The following is a 21,673-nucleotide window of genomic DNA, read 5'->3' as shown; positions in this document are numbered from 1 at the left end:
GTATTTTAAAGTATGGACATTGAAGTCGCTCGACGAGCAATCGTTTGAGCAGTTTTTAAGTTCTTACTGAACAAATCGTAACCTCGAATAGAACGGAATTGTTTTATCGAGGCGTCTCTAAAAACGATTACGCTGGAAAAAATGAGAAACCTTGCCGGTTGATCGGAAGAGTCTCGTCAAGATTAAAAAAGGAAGTACGGTTGTTGGAACGAACGAGTCGAACATACGTATAGTCCCGACGAACGCGTTCACTTCGGAACGATTCGCGAACAAAACACGCTTTAATGAAATTGAAACAGAATCGAAACGGGACGTCGGGATCGGAATTCGCGGAGGCAATTTGTCCTGGGATTTTCGTCGACCGTTCAAATTACCGCCGAGATATTGGGTTTTTACAAAAGCCGCGGCCGCTTTCCGCGAGATCTGATTTCTTTGTTTCTTTTCTCTAACTAGATTTTCTCTATTTTTTATACGAAATATCGTAGAAAGGGAAATCAAAGTGATCTGACGAACGGGTTGATTTCCACGATTGCTCTCTATCGAAGGTCTATATCCTCTTTTGAATTTCTATCGATCGTACGCAATTAGAATGGCGTTACAGAGTAAGATTCAAATGGCAGAGAAGGCCCAGGCGTTCGTGGAAACGCGTTCGAGAGAAGACGAAGATCAGAGAAGTTCGCAGTGCGACGAAGTAGACTCTTGTCGAACAATGACAGGTTACGAGGATGTATAATCACGACACCGTTCCAGCGACAGACGATAGGACGGAAACAGAAGTTGGAAAACGACTGATGTTCGAGTGCTGATCAGACAAGTACCAGAGGGAATACCAAACTGGAGAGGTGACGAGATGGAGGAAAGGGATTACAAGAAAAGTGGAAAAAACCAGAAGACGAGAAGAGAGGAATGTTACTTTCATGCATTCAGTGGTTTTGCTAGCGAGAATCTGTGGCTTTGTGTATATGTAAATCAGGGATTGTAACGCAATTCCTTTGACGTGAGAATGAACAATTATTGGTCAAAGGACATTGCCATAATTTTTAATATATTTATTAGGAATATTTTTTATAGATAATTACGAATTCAGAATACATCTTCTTCTTTATTTCCCAATATTTTAAAAGAAAAGTGTTACGAGGTGAAATGCAGAAATAGAATTTAAAGCATAGTAAAAATTTGTATGATTGTAACTGTTTGAAGAAAAGAATCAACTTTAGACGTTATCAAAAAAGAAATCCGACGTTTTTAAAATTGCCAGGTTGGTGTACCCAGCTAATTGACGTAAAGTAAGAAGCAGTAAAATATAAACGCGACACGAGCAGTTCGACGTAAAAAGGTATCGGTTTATCTGGTTCGTTAGAGGCCCAACAATCGAAGCAGCGTCCTCGCTAATACGATAATCTTCGATCCGATGCGGAAATTACGGTACTCGGCTGGAGAAAACAGACTAGCTAATGTATTTTTCCTGGCATTGTCTCAAACACCGGCAATGCTGCTTAACAGTTCCCCTCGATGCGAAAGAAGCCTTTGGGGCTCGTAATCAACGTTCATCGCTTCCGGATAATTCGATGGTTCGCTAACTTCAACCAATCATCGCGACACAAAATCGAAATTGGAATTGTTCCAAGGGATGAATACTTTTAACATAAAAGCGCCACATTAGCAGAAGCAATTTCATAATTTGTTACATTTCGCATAATACAAACACGCTATGCAACAAGCGGAAATTTGAAGGATAGCTTCGGATATTTTTTATTAGATCACGAGCTTGAAGCGGAAGGTTTAAAAATTGAAGGATCTGCAGCGATAAGGAGACAGCCCCAATATTTAAATTGCATTTGATCAATTTACCTTTGGAGAGACTCGTTTATTAGAGCAGAAGAAAAGATGTAGATTTCACATTCAAAAATTGTAGAATCACATTCAAAATGTATTACGAGGAGTACATGTAATTTGATTATGACTTTACAGCACGTTTGAACAAATTATTTTGTGGAAAATCAAGCTGCCTTCTTAATTAGAGAGCTCTTGTAATTGTCGGGTCTATTAACTACTGTTTAACGCATAATGCAATTTTAAAAAGTGTAGATTAGCCGTAAGGAGCTACCTGAGAAAAAATAGGTCGGCTCCTTAGAAGGAGCGTTCTAGAAAATTAATGGTCAGACGTATAGTCTCCTCATAATTTATCGCGCCCAATCCTTCAGGTAAACCTTTCGGCAATAATGAAATTCTTGGCGACGCGTTTATTCAACGAAAACGTCACGGTCTTAAATAGTCGCATCGTTCGATAAACTGTAATTCTCCGTGTTCCTCTTCTGGCTTTATGCGTCGCCCTCGAAAGCGTTTCTGAACATGTTCCCATTTAACGTTCTTTCCAGCAACCACGAACGACCAATTATCAGACAAGCTTACCTGATATCAACTGTCACGAGCACCGAGCGGTACAATGTTAACGAAGGAAATGAAAAGCAATACCCAAGCAACCGAGATTGGACAATAATCGGTGCATGATCTCGATAAAAGCTCGCCCCTTGATCCTAACTTCCCTAACGTATCTCGAGAAGGGAGCTTTCTATTGGCTGAGAAAGCTATTTAACTTGTCCTGTGATCTCATTGAAAGACCAGAGAAATATCATCGAGCGCAAAAAAGGTTTTCCATCTTGGATTCGATTGAAAGGAGAGCGTGGAAATTTGTACGTCGGAGTGTATTGTGCGGGAGACTCGTTCGATCAGGAAGGGACAAAGCGATAACGTCGCGATCCCGTTGTCGTAAAGGGTAGAAAAAAGTTACAAAATGAATAAGAAGAGAGTCAGCTCTCGTATCGATCCCGGTAAAGCGTGCAATAAGCTCGTGGCAAAGTGGATGATAATACCCACAGGTGTATTCTACCGATTGTGGTTACATCTGGGAATGTTCCATCGGAGTGGCATTACATGTAGACAAGAAATTCAAAGAAAATTAAGAGAAGAGGATGTCGAAATTAATCGATTTCGACTCTAATCGCTGTCCCATCGCCATAGGATAGAAACAAATAATGGTTAGTTTTAAAAGTACTAAACAACTGAGATGCAGTTTTCGCCTTTACGGTGTGATCAGGAGCCACACTCAATCTACGTCGTATAGCTTGATAGTAGCGATTTAAACGAGAATTAAGGTATATTGTTTCGAGCGTGATAATACTCCGTGACGTGTTCTCGTTAGTCTGTAACGCGGGTTAGAAGAAAGAGGCTAAGAAAGGGAGAAAAAGAAGAAAAATATGGGAGAAACTGCTATGGTCCAGTAACCAGCGCCCAAGGAGCGAAGACAGAGCGTGAAAGGAACGAAGAAAATAATAACCAGGTACAGTTATTGCTCGTGTACAGAGAATGTTCGCGAGATGGAAAGTTTGGTGTATCGATTCTTCACGACAATGAGAAATCTCAAGCGAAATCTCAAGCGAAATCTCAAGCGAATGCCAGTGAAATGGTGTAACGGCACGAGCGCGCTGCTTTCCACCCCTTTTTCAACTACCGCGCAGTTATACGCTCGCTTTGCCTCCAAAACTCGTTTTTTCTCTTTGCGTCGATTTGAATAACTTTTAAAATACACTAACCGTAATGTAGTTTTCGGCGGCTGGGGCTTTGAGCACGCACGCGCTGTGTTTTATCTCTTTTACCATTGCTGATCGGACGCGCCGCAGACCAAAATCCATATACGTTCTCTTTTTTCTCTGGCATTCTCGAAAACAGTATTTTTCCTACCGAAGAGAGGGAAAGTTGACGTTATTGTGGGCAGTGGGAATTCGCATGGATGATGACTAATAGAGAATCGAGTGAATGTTTATGCTCAAACATCAGTATTGAGCGAGAAAAACGCACGAATAAACTTGGATGCATGGTACCACGTGGAATTCTCGCTGCGCGTGGCAAAAGCGTGTTATCTCTAACTGTGAGATCTCTAAGAGTGCGGTATGTTTGTAGAAGCTTTCCCTGACAAAATAAATTCACTCGGTAAATACCATCCAGTACCTATAGAAAGCACAAATCAGCATGAATGTAGAGCTCAATCCGAAGTGCTACAAAATAAACAGAAGGGAAACTACCCCCAAAAAAGGCAGCGCTGTTTCATAAGAATCGTTTAAGATTCAGAGAGACATGCTTGGAGAAGATCGAGTCGTCTGTTAAGGGGGAATTATTATTGTTGTATCATTCTGTTTTTTTATTGCTAAATAAATATTTAAGGTTCTTGTTACTTTATTTTATATTTAATATAAGTTTATAGAAACGCGGATTGGACTATTCCGTCCAACACTCACCGCTGGAAATCCGTCGGGCATCATTTCTACCATAAGGTAGAATAAACATCCGCATCTTTTCGGTGGTATCTCGTAGGATCTCTTCATCTCGAAGGTTCGCTTAACATACTTATCACGTAAGACCTACTTTCCCTACGCTTTCCACGTACTACCTTCCCATATATTCTTACATTAATGAATAAAAACCTATCTTACGGTGACTTGCGGAAGTACCTATGCGGACACTTGTAGATATCTTCTATGAATATATTACGTTATACAGAGCATATTAAAATTCTATTAGCACTACTATGAGACTCGACAATCGCAATTGCGACCGTGAAGTTTATTTAGTTAAGTTTGAAATTGCAAGATATTTATTTAATATAGGTAGGTATATATATATATTCGCAAAATAATATTTAAACAGTTCAATTATCCCCTATATTCACAAACCTCGATATTTGGTGAAACAACATTTGACAGTTACTGTATATTTAAGATGGATACTCATACTAATTTCCTGTTAAATATATATGTTTGAAATAAATATTTTGTAACTTTTACATACATTTTCAGATTGATTTCAAAGACCAATATAATGATGTTGTGTCTCGTTACAATTCTAATAGAATTTCAAAATGTTTTATATAATACATACGATATAGACATAAAAGTTTTCTATAGTAAGCGTTCAAGTATTTTCGTGAGCCGGTGTATAGGCAAACATCTCTACACTGTTTTTCCAGAATGTTAACATGATCCAAAAGAAGGAAGGATCGTCGTGACACATCGTATCTTGAAACTTCTTCCTGACCGGTTACGATCGGTTTACAGACAAATCGCTTTAGGAAATAAATGGTGGAACGAGCCGCAGTCAGCCGGGGGGCATCTTGTTTGTAACAGCGGAGAACATTCGCGATCGATTAGGTTATCGGTGTGTGTTAGGAGTATCAAGCCATTGAGAGAACATCGACGACCGAGTACAAAGCTGACTACGCTCGTTCGACCATGTCGTATCGCTTTGAAAGGGAGCGAGAAATTTTCAAATTGCTTCATTACCAAAGGAAGTAGTATAACCGATGCATCGAGCGAAAGCTTTTCGACACGCCTCCTTGACAAAAGCGAAATGGTCGCGATGTATTCACCGTCTCTGCGACAGACGGACTCGAGCACAACGACAATCCTTAAATAATGCATTCGCGCGTTCAACGCAAAGCGCGTTCGTTGAATTGTTCAAGACACAACTTGATACTCCACTGTCGGTAAACTTTCCGACCGAGAAAGTAAAAAACGCCTTGAAATTTGTCACTTCTCCCCGTTTTACCTTCCTCTTGCTTGCGTCTTGCTTCTTTTGTCACGATTTAGCGATTTAATCGCAATTGTGACCGAAATCTGAGGAAGGTAATAGAAAACATTAGACTGTAGCAAATTTATTCAGCAGTAGAAGAATGGATACATAGATGAATAGTGTAATGAATATCCGGCATTGTTCACGTTGTATAGTTCTAGAACGTTTACGCGGAATATTGCGATGGCGTGCAAAATTTAAGCCAATGTATAGACGTATTCTACGTTGCGCACACGATTGTCTCGTTTCTCTTCGGGTATTATCACGGTTACGTTATTTGGAAAGTTGACGCACAGGGTTCGTTAATTACGACACCAATCATTACCTTTGCGCTTACACGTATGTAATTACACGACTCTGCAAATAGTTGCAAACATACAAATTGTGAATCTAGCTAACGAATATCGAAACTGATCAGCAAATTTGTCGACGATTTGTCATCGTTTGAAAATCGCGAATCAATTTATTAAAGAATGTTAAAGAAAGCTGTGAACAAGGATAGACTACTTGACTCTTGGCCTGTTCCAAAGAAGGTCTAAATATAAAGATATCCGAGTCTGAAATATTCCGATGAAACATCGAAAATCTATGCAATAATAAACCATTTAAATGCAAATGCAAAGTGTATGAACGAGCTTGGAATAAATTGCTCGGCGGGTCGTATTCCGATTACCGTTGGTAATTTACCGGAGCAACGATTTCCCCTTTGACGACAAGCACATTCTCATCTCACCAGGAAGCGGTGTGTGGTGCAACAAACAGTTAAAAATAAAACTCGGGCCGCAGTATGTATTTTTCGCATTTCCAGATCTAGCTCGACGAGAACGCGAACATTTTAAATTTAAAATTGCCTCAACTCTGTTTTTTAATCAGCTGTTTCGAGCGAAGTAGAAATTCCTTGGCGGTTCTGATCTGCCTCGTGAAATTGAACGCGTCACGCCTTTTTCTCTCTTTTTTTTCTCCCTCGAGGATCGAGATACAGTAGACCATCCTATATCCAAACTACATAATAGGCCCAAAGTGCAATTTCCAGATAATAGAACAATCACTTTTCTGATATTAAATTTCATTTATTCAAATAGAGATCAAGAAAATTGTTAGTTTATTTCGATAATTGAGGATCCTCTATCTTCTTAGCTGCTGAATTATATAAATTTGTTAACACAAGTAATTCTGTAGGATTACTTTCTTTTTGTGAGTCAAGTCCTCAAGTATCGAAGTCCTTTTTTAAATGTCTCGATTGCTTTGGAATAAGAAAATACTTCCTCGATGTTCGTTTATTTACTGTTTCAGTTTGCGTGAAATTTATTCATATAGTCTATGTCACTCATAAACGAAGCGTTCGTCTATCACGGAATTAAATGTGGCCTTTCATTTTCTCCCTGTCTGCTTCTATTTTTCAGCAAAATCTTATATCACGTAGTTTAACAACTTCCTTTTTGCAAATATAAAAAACACGCCATGCATATAACGAAGGCATCTATCAAGAGCGGGCATTTTATTTGTATAACAACACGTACCAGCGTGTTTGAAAACGTAAAAATCCTCCACCCAAAACCTTCTCGTGCGCTTAACGAACCGCAAACAAATTCTAATTTAGCTCCCCTCGGTGGCATGACATATCTTTTCTCGCCTCGTAACGATTCGGGACAGAAGATAATTTGGAAATTTCATTTGGTTATTAGTAGCTCGCAGCGAGAAATACGCACGCTTCTCTCATTTGGTTAATAGCAGAGTTTGAACGGTATCGCGGACGAATGCGTTGACCTACACGTGCACGCGTTTGGTTATTTACCTAAACATTGACTGTTGCCGTAATAATAATTATTTTATGATAGCGTTATTATGCACAAATCATTATTAACACCGTTGGCATAACCGCGGCTGTGGCTACGGCGAGCATGTTGCCTTATGCAGGCAAATCCAAACTGCAATTCAAATCGATCATTTGTCGGATCATTGAATAATTGATACGCAGCAGATTTTGTTGAAACTCGCGCTTGCACGAATCGATCCTACACAGAGCAGAGAGGAGAAAATTAAAAGAGATTTTTCTTTGGAAATTGCCGCGATTTACGTGAAATGATCTTTAACGATAGAGCTGCGGTTTCTCGGTCGAAACCATCTCGGCGAGTTGAATAACCAAACGACCGATGCTAACGAATTGCATTACGCTCGCACTGTAATTGTGTTAAAAATGTATTCGCCGGGCAACGCGACGTGCCTTCGCTCTTTGCCGCGCCGATAATTAATTTCTTCCAGATACACGATAACGATTTCAAACGGGGAATTCGCATGCATGAAACGTAATACGAGCGGCGACACGAAAGCGCGTGCTTCTGCATCAACGTTTAAACATGATACATGGATAAACGGATTGATAGGTAAATGGATAGATATATAGAAGAGATAGATGAATTTGCAGATAGATCTGACGAGTGGATGGACAGATGGATAGATAAGTGTGCGAATAGATTTGAAACAAGGTACCACGGAACAAGGATCGGTCGAAAAGCCATGCGACGAACACTGGCTCAGAAAAGTATTATCATAAAAAATGTTTATGTAAAAATATATATGTCATGTCTGTTATATTGTAAAACATCTTAAAGCTTCATTAATACTATGTAATAAGGCTCGTCCAGCATTCCCTACCCTTACCACTACTTCATTCTTCATGTTTCTTATTTCATTTCAAATCTTACGTTGTCTACCCTATGTACGTATAATGTATACACCATTTACATTCTCAAAAGGTTTCTAGCAAATATTCAAACACTTTCTACCCAATAACCATCAACTTTTTTATCGTGAATCACACCATATAATAATTATTCGTCTCGCGTACTTGGAAACTTCGTCGCGCGGGCGTTTCCTTATTTACCATTCCTTGCTTTACATCGGGAAAGATTTCAAGGATTTAACTTGTACGGCAAAGTTCGTGGAATGTAATCAAATCGAAATTCCTTGTCAAATAGCTTCGTGTACTCTCCAATCCCGATGCTCAAAGACTTTCTATAGAAATCAATGATTTTAAAGCATGTTGCACAAGGTGGACCGGTGGAATATATGGTGACTCGTAGCGAAAAAAATTGCACACGGTCGACGAATCGTCAAGAGATAGGAATTTCTATCGGCTGACGTAACAATGACGGTCGAACATTCGTGTCCAATGGATATGCATTCGATATGCATGCAGTAGTAAACTCTACTTGTCGGTATTCTGCGATGCACTTCATTGTCGATATAGCCGTTCTACAGAGCTTGTTATCCGCAGTGAAAATCCACCCGAATATTCACACCGAAATTATTTACGAGAGAAGATCGAGCATTGCAATTATTTCGTGCATTGCAAGAAACTGGATGATGTATTCAATACGATATAGTATAAGCGGTATAGATCGAAGATTATCGTATATTGGAGATGCAGTCACGAGAAGTACTTTCTCAAAAGTCTTTGAGTCGAACCTCATTCAATGACATCGAGCTTACGTAAGATGGGCGTAGAATTTCCAGATCGAAACTCGTTAAACCGTACCGCACGCGTAAAGACTCTTCTCATCGATCGAATCGTATCAGGACAAGGAGAAGCGAGGATCTTTTAAAATCGAAAGATTGCCAAGGAAACGATTTGAAAGTAATTATATGGTCGACTAGCTTTCTTGCCTCAATCACAGTGCGCCCCACAGTGTCCCAAGGGAGGAATCGACGTACGAAATTCTTTTAATAATATTCTGATAACGCGAAAAGCACCATGGGCAATTTCCTCGATTTACTTTCCAATCGATAGTAGGTATCGCTGTTCACATCGAGATTAAAGGTACGTACACTACCATTCATAACTACTAGCCATTTGTGGAAAGTGAGGCGACTAGGAAATTATTGAAACCTCTAAGAATTATTATATTTCCTTGCTTTTAAAACTTTACATAAAGGTAGATAAAAATTGTAGAACTTTAAGATGAATGCAGAATATATGTAGTATTTTCAATGGAATATAATGTTATTATATCCTAGTATTTGTAATTTATTTACAATGAATGGATTGTACAAATATAGACAGAAAAACGATGATAGTTTAATATAAACCAATCGCAATAACACGCTACAATCTAGACAACTCTCGACACAACGGATTCAACGTTCTCTCTCACACGGACCACACTCTCTCGACAACGCTAACAGCACTATATCGACAACGCAACTCACACTCTCTCGCTGACTTCTCAATTCACAGTCTTCGACTTCTCAACCCAAACTACCCTGCTCTCGCATGTCTTTTGTCTTCCCGTAGACCCACCACACACGTGTTCTGCGACCGCTCGTGGCCAAAGCCACGTAGACTTTTTTTATGAAACTATTCATTTGAAGGACCGACGACACATTGATGCGCCCATCGGCGCCTCGACTCTCGGGACATTGTTTATGATTTAAAAACACCTCGGCTCTCGCGACATTGTATGTGGTTTACCCGTTAACTCCTAGGCCTTATGTCCGCGATACTACATATATATAGTAATTCTACATTCATTATATTCTTCTTACAAGCTCATTTTTTACATATTTTCCTCTTTTTGTTGAGAATTAATTTGCACAAATGCAAAGACGTGATCGATTAATCTTCGCTAATTTAAATTGATTACAGTGAAGTCTTAGTTATTCATGTCCCGTTTAATCGAAGTTCCATCTTTTCCGAGGTACTTTGAACTTTACCATAACTTCATTTTTTCCGAAGATTTAACTTAAAAAGTACGAAAGTGTAAATAGTCAGGTACTGCTAAGACGGTTTATCAGTCGATTAGTTAATTAAACTTAGATTCATCTACATTATTAAATTATAAAAATGTTTCCTAATATTTTATTGCACTAGATAACAGCCATCGTCCTTTCCGTACTATTCGAATTTTCAATTATCTGAGATAAGTTCGGTCCACATCACGTCGGATAATCGCAACTCTACTGCGTCGCTTCTTACATAAAGTCAGGAAATGTTCGAATACCCCCTTTATGACCGGGGGAATACATGCATATGCATACCTCCATACGCAGAGACGATATAAGAGCAAGTTTGATAGTATCTCCATAAATAAACGCGTCCTGTATAGTCCAGCCGGGCAGAGTTGAGCTTTTATTGGAAAATTGAAACCTTTCGCCACGCAGAAATTTATTGGCTGGAATATCGTCGCGTTCTAACGCTGTTAATTTGTTCCGTGCACCATATGGAACCGTATAGAACGACGTACATCTACATACATGGTATTGTATCGAGAGTATAGCCAAAGTTATACTAAATGAAGTTTTTGCTCGGTAGTCGCGCAATGCGCAATTGTGTAACCGTCGAAGAATATTTAACATCGAAGGACGCATCCAACGTCGAACCGCAATTTTCCAAACCTAACTATGACATTTTGAATACATTCGTATTGGCTGCACGTTCTGTTCCAACTGTGTGCGGTCAGGCCTATTAAGTATTAGAACGCAAATCGGACGAATGTAATTGTAACGAACGGAATTCGTTGGCGCACTATTAACGCCCGTTGCATAATTGAGATTCTCCAATCTTGACAAAGTGGTCCTTGGTCGGAACTCGGCCGGAATATATCTACTTACTTGTGCCATTGATTCTCCGTAATCGCTGAAACGACATCGGATGGTAATCAAATCTGCTAGGAGTAAAGTAATTTCGAAGCGATTTCATTCATCGCGCGTTAGGATCTATGGAGCAGTCGCGCGCAGCTCGTCACAAAACTATCGATTAGCGATGTGTCGATTGATTTGGAAAGACCAGTAAAACGGAAGGAAGGACGACGAAACGGAAAAATCTCGTCTGCAAGTGGTCTCGACTCGATCGAAAGACGAATGCGAAGAGGAGTTTAGAACGGTGGGTGTTCGACTAACTTTGGTCGAGTACGCGAAACAAAAGTTGAAGGGTTAAAGTTTGCCATGCATTCAGGGCAATAGTATCCTAGACAGGCAAGCCATTTCCACGACCACGACAGCGAACAACTTCGCTACCACGAAAAGCCGGCGAAAGGTAAATTTGTTGGACCGGAGAGCAATTAACGACCGAGTTTATCCAAATGAATCGATGGACATTCAGAGGGTCAGCGAAAGTATCACTATGCGGCATCGATAAATGAACGAACGTTTAAACAACGAGAAAGGAATGGAGGAGAGATAAAAGAAAGAAAGGAATGAAGGAAGGAACGAACGAACGTAAGAATAGCAAGTAAAGGATCCAAAGCGGTTAATGCGATTCGAGCGGATTTTCTTTGAAGTCTTTCCAAGTAGATCCAACGCAAAGGAGATTACTCGGGTGGAATGACATTACGTGCAAACGCGTTAAAATTCTCCATTGCTCTGTGTAAACGTCTTGGCTTGATTTTTTCGATCGTTCGACCCTGCCAAGAACGTATATCGATTTCATCTATCTCGCAAAGAAAATAGAGGCGATGGAATTTCGAATGTAACCAAAATTAAAATTAATTATTTATATCGCGGATATTTGTTTTTCCAGCATGCATGAAAACTTCACAACGATAGACACTCGCTCACCAGGTTGCCTGTTCTCGCCGCTGCAATTGTAATCGCGCGCCTACTAATTACATTAGAATTATGATAGTTGAACACGCTTCACAGGTAATGGAGAGTGCTCGACTACCGTGAAACGCGAATTCAACGTTGATTAACCGGAAAGCAGCGTTGTTTCAACAACCATATCATAGGGTTGGTAAAGGATGCTGCGGCAATCCTGGCTGTCGCTTCATCAATCGGTGGGATACGTTATTTACCGCGTTGATTTAAAGCTTCGCCGTATGGTAAATATCGTCGTACCGATATGTCGCAAGAACGTGTCGCAGTAAAATATCCTTTGCCTGTAAAATGGATAAAAAACGGCGAGAAAGCAGCGAGAAAGACACGAGACAAGCTTCGTATCTGTCTTAAAACTGTACCGCGACGGAGAGGAGCGAAACAATTTATAATGGATCGATAGCGATTCGCTTCCTTTCTTGTAGCCACCATCGAAGATTATCTTATCCGTTTGAAGTCCACGATATCATCAATCTCCTGTGTCGCGCGAGGAAGACGACGAATGCCCTCCCTTCCTCCGTTTTAGCATGGATCTTCTTGGATAGCATTGCTTCCGCGGTGCACTCGGTAAAAGTAAAAATAAAGAGATACCAGATTTCCTTCGTTGCTCCAGTAATTCGTCGTCCTGCCGTTCGAACGCGTTCTGCCGTTAGTCGACGAAATAGAAACGTCCGTCAATGTCGAGACGTTTAAATTACATTTGAATTTATCATCCTCGTTCAGAACGCGTGTTGGATGGAAGCGAACCAGCTCTCGACCGTTAAGAGAGAATCGATGATAAACGCCGAGCGTTACGATTCTCTTTCGATTCTTTCTTTCGAGCTGGAAAAAGACTGTTTATTCAAACGGAGGCCGAAATAATAACAAGAATAATCGAATAACTTGATGATTACGAGCGAAAGGACGTTGAACTTCGGCCCAGAATTTCAAATTGCGCTCACCATTGGTAAACTTCCGAAAGCCTGCCGGTATGGCGCGTTTCAGACGACAGAGTGCATTTGACATAATTCCCGAAGTTTGACGGGCAGCAAGAAGCAAGAGGCGAGAATTTATGCGTCGCCTGCTAAATTTAATCCGGTTTTGGTCGCCTCGATCTACGCGGCAACTTATTTCAATAACAATGTACCGTGGTTAAACCAAAATCCGTAATGTATTGTTGCGCGTGACTACACGCCTCGACGCCGTCAGGATCATCGTAGAATAATCGGGAACGTGATCGTTCCTTGCAAGTCGCCAAGAAAAATTTTAGAGAATTTCAAAGTAGAATAATTTGACGAATCGTCGAACGCGCGTACGTTTTGCTTCGAAAATATTAAACGATTCAGCGGCAGCCGGCTAAGCTTCGCGAAACTTGAAACAACGAGAACGTGATTTTGCCGAGCGAATAGGTTGAGCGTAAGAAATTGGTTTAAACGTACCATTGTGCGACGCATTCTGCGTGAATGCACGCAGTTAAATGCTAGACCCTGAAATTCCATTTGCCTCGTGTCGACAATTTCCTTTCGCGATATATTTTTTCAGCTATGGCTAGTGAACTCGGAAAAAGACAATATATTCTACTCGTTTGCCAAATGTATAATAGGCATATATCTCGAGGAACTTCCGATTGTTATTGCATTATCTTTTATTTTCGAGTACCGTGTAATTGGGTTTTATTCGTGCAAAATAGATTTTTACGTAAGGCACAATGGCCCGTTGAGATGACGAAACCGATTTCTCCGTACACGCCAAGTAGGAGGCGGGCAAGCTATAAAATATGAATCGCGATCGATAATCCGTTAGGTATAAAATCACGGACGAAGTTTTCCCGACGTTCGAACACTGACAATTTCTCATAAGAAAGTTGGAATTTGAACATCCACGTTAATCGACGCGAGAGATACATCCTCGGAGTACGGAGCAACGATCGAGCAAGATAAAATGCAGAAAAGCTGGTAGACATAGAAAACGTGCTTCTATGCGAGCCGCAAAGCTGGAATTCTCTTTTCTTTCGTACGCCTTTCTTCTTTGGAAAACTCGAGCCAGCCGCGATGCAGGCTCGATTTTTCATCGGATCGAGGTTTGAACGGCAAAGGTCTGCTGACGGATTTTAGAAGCAAACGAGCTGCATAAAAGAGAAGACATTCGCACCTGCCGTTAACTTTAAAAGATCCATTTCATCGTGCTCGTTAGGTCGATCTAGGTCGTTCATTTTCTGCAAGGCACATCTCCAGTTTCCTAATCGTGATAGGCGACGCTCGCCGTTAACTTCCCCACCTTCCGTTACAAGGGTTCCGTTTCAACGAAAAATTTTAACGAACGAGTCCGAAGTTCGCGGAGATGGGTTTAATTGAATTCGAAACATCTCTTTGGTTACGTCTTGATTCGTATCGAACCCTGCGACATCGAATTGAAATTCCGTCAGGGAAAAATAATCAAATTCCATCCGAATCGATCTGAAAAATATCTTATTTATCGCTTGGCTGATAATGTATCACCGGCTTGATTAACGAGAACGGAAAAAACACGAACATCAAAGCAAGAAAACGATAAATATCGGCGTGAAATACGCTCAAGAAACGTAATCGTGATCGAAGAATTATGGGTGTGAACGAATACAACGGAAATCCAGTGGGATTTGTAAACGTACAGTATTAGGAGGAATAGAACACTGAGCTGAACCGAAGTTGAAAAAAATGAAAGTCGAGACCTATTCAGAATTTATACGAAGAACGGAGAAGGGCTTTACGCTGGAAATAGCTTTTGGCTATTTGGCCGACTAAACTCGTATATACCTCAGGCTGATTCCCTCGCCTCTCCCATCGTTCCAGCATCGTCTATGTTTCTCTTTCTTCTGCTCTTCTTTCCATCTCATTCGTTCTTTCTCACCTGTTCACTTTGCACGTTTCGCGATTCGCGACGTTCCACCATCGCGAGTTGACGTCTCGTTAAGGATCGCCTGGCACTTTGCGTTTCTTTCGCCTTCCTTTCTGCCTCGCTAATAAAAAGAAAGGAAAAAGGAAGGGAGCGAAAATGATGAACAAGAGAGGAGGATTCAGGAATTCGCATTGTCTCTTCCGGTGATAAACGATATTTCTTTTGAGGAGGATCTAGATGAAACAAACTTTTTCCTTCGCTTTGTTGTTTTTTTCCGTGAACATTCGCAGAAAGTTGATAAAAAACATCGGGGCGTGGGTGATACGTTTTTAATTGGAATCGTCGCATTATTATTTCAGGCGTTGCCGAAATATTGGACAGCTTTTGTCCTGCAACTGTTCTAGCCTCGAAAATCGCGCCAAGGAAACGAACCTTCCACCCGACGACAATGGCGTGTCCTTCGATATTTTTACGAGCTTAATTCGAGAAACCTCGCGAGGTCGCGTAAGAAACGTAGAAACGTAATTTCTTGTCCCCGAGATTTTTATACACCGTTTAACTTTCGCGAGTCAGCAAGTGTAACATATGTGCGCTATCATGTCACTGTTACTTTAGAATATTCCATGTGAATTATTACGCGAAGCAACGAACCAATTATACATATCGTGTCTCGGATTAATTATTTATCGCATGCTGGATGAAACGTAACGAAAGACTAATTTTACGCGACACTCGACTGACTTTTATTTTTTCGTGATAGTTGATTCGTTCCAATTGGATCTGTGTTCTACGCCTCTGTCGATTTCATATCGATCGAGGAAGATATTCGAAAAGTGGAGCGAAAGATCTTTCACGCGGTTAAACTCGTAATGTTTTTCCGATTCAGGGGAGAAATCCTTCCAATTCTTCTAATTTTCGTCGCATTGTTTACCAAAGATAAAAATTGGTGTTCGTGCTTTGACGAATGAACGCACGAAAGTGGAGCAATCGCGACGATTTTATTATAGAGAATACTGAATCCTGTGTCTTTAATTATTACTCGATCGCTCGGTGTTTCGAAAATATGCTCGATCGGGTACGATCGCGTTGCAGATCTCGGTAAATTACAAGCAAATTCGCTGCTCAAATTTATCACTGTACATTTAAATGTGCACAGTAATCAGACGCGTATACACCTAGCTGACCTTTGACTTATCGTTAGATATAAGCAGAATAACCTCGAACACCCACGTAAATACATTAATAATTCACAATTCTATTTAAAGTTTCGCCCAACGAATAACGACCACTTTGATAAAATCGGTCACTCCATGTTTCGCGAAAACATATTTAACCGCTCGTGCGTTGAAAACTCGTGGTCAAATTCTCCAATGTAATCTATACATATCTATGTTCGTATGCAAGAGTTTCCACATAAAATTTGGCACTGTTACAAATTCTACGCATTGGTGGAAATTGTATACAATATTTTTGTGGTACAGAAAGGTAAAAGAGTAATACCAATGCGACTATACGTTATCTTAAGTTAATGCAATACAATGTGTACTGTATCGTACGGCGACACCGATATCCGGCAATGCAATCTGACCGTACAATCTGGTCATGCAATCTGGCCATGCTGCTTGACCAGTAACTCGACAGTATCAGTTGTAGATATGTCGTTCGTCGAAGATAATCTATGAACGATAACTGAAATCTCACTTCCGTCTTTGAATTAAAAATTGATTTCGATTTTGATTTTAATTTGCGTAACAGTCGATATTGAACAGAAATTTTTTGTTTGTCATCCCTATCTGTAATCTTTTATCGTGTTTAAGGGGAGATCGACAAGTAAAACGTGTTCTAACGCTGTTGGAATACATGAACGCATATCAAGAATTACATAGCATAAATAACGACAGCGCTGCTTTCTCATTTTTTCTGAATATTTAACTCATATGAAGTTTTGCCCTCAGAGAAGATAATTTTGAACATTCGTCTGTATTCTAGTTGCCAGTCATTAGAAATCTCAAGGGAAGCAAGAATAATTAATTTCGGTATCGAGGTATTAAAGCTCTCGGTTAGTTGGCAAACTCGGCCTTTTAAATTTAATTAAAAATCCATGATTATTTCTTATTGTTGGTTATTTAATTTTAATTTTGTATTTATATTTCAAGAAGAGCATAAAGGTAGGAGAAATCTCTCGTTTCCCCTTTTCTATCGTTCTTTGAATCGTGTAAAGTAAATAGCGAAACTTTTACTGCTTCCCCATTCCTTTGTCGACTATAAGCAAATAATATCGCGCGACTGTTACGATGAAACTCGAATCAACGTAACTCAACTTCCTCTTAAAATGAAGAAAATACTTCAACGAACAGAAACTAGATCCAGACAGAAACGAACGAACAGGAGCTATTTTCATAAAAATTTTGCATCGAGGCATTGTCACGATTTTTATGTTCATAGCAAAAAGTAATTTCCAAGTACCGCCGATGTATGCAACATGAAAGAATATGAAGGAATATCTGCCGTCAAAATTGAAAACGAGACCTGCGAATATTCTCAGGTTTTCTCGCGTGACACTCAAACCGAACATTTCGTTGAAGTTGGTGACACGCGTACGAGCACACACTTCTTCAAAGTAGCGAAAAAAAGAACGGAATGCGTTGGAAATGCCTACGCCTGGGGCTTCGAATTTCATTGGGACTTTCAACTTTCCATCCCACTAATTGGCTTTCTCAGTGAATACACGTGAAATTCTCCCGTTTCCCGAGCTGCGAGAGCTTTTTCCCTCGCCCACCGTACAGAAGGCACAAAGTTTTCGTTCGCTCTTATTTAGCTCGATCGGCTCTATGGCTTTTTATCCTCCGCTCTGTCTGCCCTTTTGCTCTCTGCCCTGTGCATCCTCGCCACCTAAAATACATCATAAACGCGCAACTTTTTACAGATTCCGGAAATCCGCATAATCACGTTGTAGCGACTAAGTTTCACTTTGTTTCTATTTCCAGTGGGTTGGCGAACCTTTTGATTCTAAAAGCCTTACGAAACGACGAATGTATCGTTATGGATAAAACGAAGAATACGTCACCGCATTTTTACGAGCTCGTTATTTGCTATTTAGTAAGAAAATATACACGCGATTTCCATTTTACGGCGTATGCGACAACTCGATTGAGTTATAAATATATAACACCCAGATGAACGAGAGTTTGTTTGAGTTTTAAAAATACGACGGTTTACACGCATTTAATGCAAACAGAGAATAGTTGGTTCGATCAGTTGCGAGATTTTCGATAAAATGGCGAGCTCGGTGAATAACGCAGCTGCGTTCATTTCCAGGGCAGCAAACTTATAATGAAATTTTGGCTTTGATAGCTTGTACAATAGATTGGCCTGCTTCGTAAACTAGTCGGTGGATTTCCATGCGATTCGAATCAATATGATATCAAAGATGTCTCTCTCTTTCCGTGGTATACCGTTCTAGATGAAGAAATCGTTTATTCTAAAAACCGAGAGGCTCTCAATTACGCTTGAAGGGAAAGCTTCGTTTTGCCTATTCATTCGATGAATCTCACTTCAGATTTCAACGACGTTAATAACCAGTCTATCGGCTACGTCAAAAGGAACCCAAAACTATCCTAATATTTATGAATGGAAGAACATTAGTGTATCGGATTCTAGCATATATGAGATTCGAGATAATAGAATTGATCGATTTTCTCTCCCTTTGAGCAAATTGGAATTTTTCTGTTACGAAAAGTACCAATGCCGTTCGAATAATTCGTTTCTAGCTGCACGAGACGCTCTTCTCTTCGTTCAATAGGAAAGAATAGAAGGAAGATGAAAATGTTTTACAATCTCTATCCTATCGACTGAAGCTGAAGATAACAATTTTGCAGATTCGTAAGAGTTTACGGATCGATAAAGCTGGCGTACTTTTCCACGTGCGTCGAGAACGCAAAGATCGCTATGCGCTTTTGTTTCTTTTTTCTCTCTCAACCACGAGAAAGCAGGCTTCCATTGTTCGTTGTCGTTCCCCGGTGATCCCGTTTTTGGGTAATGCTGAGCTCGCGACTCGCGACGCAGCCTCGGCATGGCCTACAGCCAACGCATGAACAGCCAAGGCGTTGTGTTTCACACAGTTAAGATCGATCACCATTTGGATCCCTTTGTTCAACGACAATGTACATAATGAATTCTGTTTGTTAATCTTTATCATCGATAATAATAATAATAATAAATTTGGTGAATTTGACGTATCTTCGATTTATGTTATCATCGTGAATCGTTGATTCCGCTCTCGAAGCACACACGAGATTAGGATTTCATTTTCGAATGAAACATGTCACGTTTTCTTTCGTGGATACGTGTACCTGCTTCGTCTGTAACGAATAAAGGATCGATCAGCGCGACGCTATCAATTAAATACACGTCCTTGCATAGAAACGAAGTTTAAGTTTCGTAGGTTTAATTAATTCGAGCAGCTCGAATGCCTTGAAACGAGTTCACTGGGCCACCAGTTAATGTATGCCGATCCACAAGGAATCGGTAATTCCCTACGTAGACCGATGCGACGGCTCCGGTATGCTGTTTGCGGTACCCAAATGCAATATACCAGAGCGTACTGTCGCATACACGTGCTGTATCTCTCGCTTCCGTGTACCCATCAGCCGGCTACCTTGGTAAATGCGGTTAGGAAGAGATCGAAACTGTTGTCGTTCGAAACGTAATTGCCAGCAACCTGGCGTTCACGCGTCAATTATTACCCGATGCGTTCAATTTCACCGTGTGCATACGTATATCCATATCCTTTTGTCGCTAGGCTATGCTTCTCTGTTCTCCTTTCAAATATCTGCCGGCTACATACCATGTTTGTTCTCGTTCGCGCTCGTCCTCGTCCTCGTCCTCGCTCTCAACCTCATGCGAGTAGCTTGTCTTCGAGTATCCTCGACGAAGAAACGGGAAGCTTCACTTTGACACACGGGATTTGTTACACCGAGCTGTTCCTGACGTTACTCGGGCATCGTCGTAAAATATACGCGAGCACGTTCATACTATGCAAATGAGATTGCTATATGTTATCCCGAAAATAAAAATAGAGGGCAGTGAGAGACACGAGCCGAATAGGGCTAGGTGTATAGACCAAGGTAAAAGAACACCGGGGTGGTAGTAATTCAAACCTATCTGTGTATCATATACATACGAGTTATGTATATTCCTCTCTCTGTTCGTAAAGGCTAGCCGAATCGCGATCAAAAGCCGTTTAACCAACAAAAACAAAATGCTTGATGTTTGGTCGAATTTTATTCAATTTTATTCCAGTGCAACGCCGCCGTTGGCGTGAAGGCGTTCTTCGATATGATGCACAGCGGACCGCACAAGGTGATGCTATTCGGAGCAGCTTGCACGCACGTCACAGATCCCATCGCTAAAGCATCGAAGCATTGGCGTCTCACGCAGGTAAGTTAGAAACTTTGATGAGCTCTAATTTTCTAGCATTGCGACACGAATGTGATAACGAATTAAATCCCTTAAGATTGCGTCGCGTCGCGCTTACAGGATAATTGAATAACAATGGTAGATCTGTTAATGAACTTTTGATAAATTTGGCTGACATTTGCTGAATCTTATAGCGAACTTTTGGCGAATCTGTTAGTAAATCTCTTGATCGGTCTTTCGACGAATCTTCTGATGAATGGTCAACTTGTTGGTCAATCTAGTTTCTGAAAGTTTAACTATAGTTTCGTTAGTTGCTGAAACGAATACTTGTATTTCCTATTGAATATCTATGAATATTGAATACCTTTTACAAACAGTCATATTGATATCTTCGCAAAGATGATTTGTGGTAGTGAGGGTGAACGTGCGAGAATAGAAAGTTTAGATTACTAAGGAGTTCCCACTACCAAGGTTTGGGATGTCCAGTGTGCAATTCAAGTTACCAGACTTCACAAGGGTGTAACTTATAACACTCAACCTCGAGAATTCTGATCTTTGTTCGAGAGAAGAGTGTCTGCATCGTATCGATCGTTGTCTCTGACACCCTTTGTCAGAACTTTAACGAACCGAATTCCTGACGAGTTATTGCGAATTCCTACGTCCCTTTCTCACCTTAATCATCCTTGTCGAATCTTCTTTGTTGCAGCTTAGCTACGCAGACACGCACCCGATGTTTACAAGCAATAGCTTTCCAAATTTCTTTAGGGTGGTGCCTTCCGAGAACGCGTTCAACGCTCCCCGCGTGGCGCTTTTAATGCATTTCAATTGGACCCGGGTCGGTACCATTTATCAAAACGAACCGAGATACGCTCTGGTGAGTATTTAAAATTTTACGAAAATATAATGGAACGTGATACACGCGCTACCGGATACAGTCAACATTTCGTCAAACCCGCGCCACCGCAAAACCTCACCAACGAATCGTTCAAACTTGCGCGCTTCTTTCGTATCTCTCATACCTTCGCATCTTCCCGGTTGTTGCATCCACTGTGTACAATTACAATTTACCTATGCTTACAATTTCACATGAATCGTAACAATCATAACAAATGATATTCGTAACCAAAAAAAAAGGTTGAACTATCATTTTATTTGCTGAAAACGCAACAAGCCTCGCTCATCT

General features: G+C 40.5%; 1 protein-coding gene across 3 annotated transcripts in view; it reads left to right on the top strand.

The window, feature by feature from the left end:
- LOC122570017 (gamma-aminobutyric acid type B receptor subunit 2) overlaps positions 1-21,673 on the top strand; it is an 87,428-nt gene that overhangs the window by 55,934 nt on the left and 9,821 nt on the right. For all 3 annotated transcript variants that reach the window (XM_043731815.1, XM_043731814.1, XM_043731813.1), the window contains 2 exons: positions 20,374-20,511; positions 21,197-21,364. In XM_043731815.1, the coding sequence (XP_043587750.1) occupies positions 20,374-20,511; positions 21,197-21,364 (306 nt within the window). The remainder of the gene's footprint in view (positions 1-20,373; positions 20,512-21,196; positions 21,365-21,673) is intronic.

This window comes from Bombus pyrosoma, linkage group LG8 (genome assembly GCF_014825855.1).
Source record: "Bombus pyrosoma isolate SC7728 linkage group LG8, ASM1482585v1, whole genome shotgun sequence".
Lineage (NCBI taxonomy): Eukaryota > Metazoa > Arthropoda > Insecta > Hymenoptera > Apidae > Bombus > Bombus pyrosoma.
The sequence above is the reverse complement of the archived record's forward strand: the minus strand, read 5'-3'. Positions and strand labels throughout refer to the sequence as shown.